This window comes from Terrapene carolina, unplaced genomic scaffold (assembly GCF_002925995.2).
Source record: "Terrapene carolina triunguis isolate 2854851 unplaced genomic scaffold, T_m_triunguis-2.0 Scaffold35744, whole genome shotgun sequence".
Lineage (NCBI taxonomy): Eukaryota > Metazoa > Chordata > Testudines > Emydidae > Terrapene > Terrapene triunguis.
In genome coordinates, this window is record NW_020700095.1 from 1 (window position 1) to 2266 (window position 2266).

Sequence of the window (2266 nt, forward strand, 5' to 3'; positions counted from 1 at the left end):
CCTCAGAGTTATATTTCATATTTCTAGTTTCAGATAGAAGAATGATATATACATACAAATAGGATGAACACACTCAGTAGATTATAAGCTTTGTAATGATCCCTTACAAGAGACCTTTTGCATGAAGCATATTCCAGTTATATTATATTCACACTCATTAGCATATTTTCATAAAATTGTATGGAGTGCAATGTCACAGCCTCCACCAAGGCCCAGTCATAGTCGTCTTCCCAAAGCTCTTTACTGCAGTGAGAACCCCTCCTACTCTTTCCCAGGCCTCTCCGAGTACTCACAGGCAGGGGGTCAGACGAGATAGTCAGAGAGGTTCCTTTTGGCTGGGAACATGTAAAAGGTTCTGAGAGGGAGAGAAGGGCAGATGGCTGGGTTTGGGAGGGTATGTGGTCAGGTGGATAGAGGTAGTCGGCAGGGTGTGAGAGGGTGTGTGGCAGGGGGGAGAGGCAACCAGCAGGGTGTGAGAGGGTGCATCAGGGAGAGATGCAGCCATCTGGGTATGAGTTTGCCATGTGGTAGATTGGGGGCCTGGCTTTGTGTTTAAGGCTTGGACCGGGGCTCAGATCTGTGTTCACAGGCTCAGGATGGGGTCCAGTTTAGTCTAATCTCCTCTGTCTGACAATGACCAGATCAGGTTCAAGACGCCATGCATGGGACAGCTGAGGGTAACCTGCCTCCAGCTGACCTTTTCTCGTCACCCCCAAAGAGGAGAGGTTGGCCGGTGCCCTGAAGCAATTGTTGGCTGTCTTAAACTCCCTGTGTGATGTTGGGCAAGTCCTTGGGCTCCCTCGGCCTCATCCCAAACCTGTGATGTGGGGTGACCACAACCCTGCCTTGCCCATGGTTGCTCCGCCTTGTCTGTTTGGATTGAAGCCCAAGGGGCAGGGATGGTCTCTTGCTAAATGTCACATAGCAACTCACACAACGAGGCTCTAATCTCGCTGGGCTGGGTGGAAATGGCCAGTGAAAACAATGCTCTAGAGCAGTGCAAAGTCAAAGCCGTGTTGTGCCGCAGACCCAGACAAGCGTGTTTATTAGCCCTGGTGCTCAGCAAGGCTGAGTTGGGTTTCTATAGCCGGGGGTGACTGAGCTGTCTCGATGCCAAGTCTTGCTGACCCTGACATTGCCTGCACGGATCTTGCTCCCCAGCTGCTGACCCATCCTGTGGGCCTTCAGTCTATTTTGATGCCCAAAATGTGGAGCGTCCTCTGCCGGATTCCAGGGGTTCTCACTCCGTAGATGATGGGGTTCATCATGGGAGGGAAGAGCAGGTAAATGTTGGCGATGAGGATGTGAACGTGGGGAGCCATGTGACCAAAGCGGTGGGAGAAGTAGGTGAAGGTCGCTGGGGTGTAAAAAACCAGCATGGTGATGACGTGGGCACTGCAGGTGCTGAGAGACTTGTGCCGCGCCTCCTTGGTGGGAAGTCTGAAGACGGCCCGGAGGATCAGGATGTAGGACAGGACAATGAGGATAAAATCTAATCCCCCGGTGAAAACCGATACGGCCAGACTATAGGCACTCATGACCGTCGTGTCCTCACAGGCCAGTTTCACCAACTCCATGAACTCACAATAGGTGTGAGATATGACATGGGTCCTGCAGTACGGGAGCCGTTTCAGCAGAAATGGGTGTGGGCCCAGAAAAATGGCCCCCCTCATCACAATGACCAGCCCTATCTTGGCTACAGCCCGATTGGTGAGGATGGCCGAGTGTCGCAGCGGGTTACAGATAGCGACATAGCGATCAAAAGCCATGGCCAACATAAACCCAGACTCCATGCAAGTAACTGAGTGAATCAAAAAAATCTGGGCCAGGCAAGCGTTGGTGTGAATGGCATTGTCCCTGAACCAGAATATGCAGAGGGTTTTGGGCAGGGTGGTGGTGGATACGACCAGGTCGGCGAGTGCCAGCATGCAAAGGAAAAGGTACATGGGCTCATGGAGGCTCGGCTCAGTCTTGATAACAGCCAGGAGGAGACTGTTCCCCAGGAGGGACAGAATGTAGACAGAGCAGAAGGGGATGGAGATCCAGACGTGCGCCGCCTCCAGCCCCGGGATGCCGAGGAGGATGAAGGTGGAGGGGTGGAGCATGGTCCAGTTGGAAGCTTCCATGGTGGGGCTGGTTGGGCGTGTTCAGTTCCACAGCACGGTTGCTTCCTGCCCCTGTAACTAACCATTAAAACAATCATTAACTGTCTGATAGGAACATGACAAGGCGACGTTTTCTGAGCATTAGTTCTTCACCTGTCCTG

The 2266-nt window shown here is 52.5% G+C and overlaps 1 protein-coding gene across 1 annotated transcript; it reads right to left on the reverse strand.

The window, feature by feature from the left end:
• Positions 1–1184: 1184 nt before the first annotated feature.
• Positions 1185–2126, reverse strand: LOC113405414 (olfactory receptor 52K2-like). The gene has a single exon (XM_026646615.1). It carries the CDS (start codon positions 2124–2126, stop codon positions 1185–1187), a length of 942 nt encoding a protein of 313 aa, XP_026502400.1.
• Between the last annotated feature and the right edge of the window lie 140 nt (positions 2127–2266).

Coding starts and splice junctions, on each gene's coding strand:
- LOC113405414 (XM_026646615.1), bottom strand. CDS start 2,126: ATGGAAGCTTCCAACTGGACCATGCTCCACCCCTCCACCTTCATCCTC.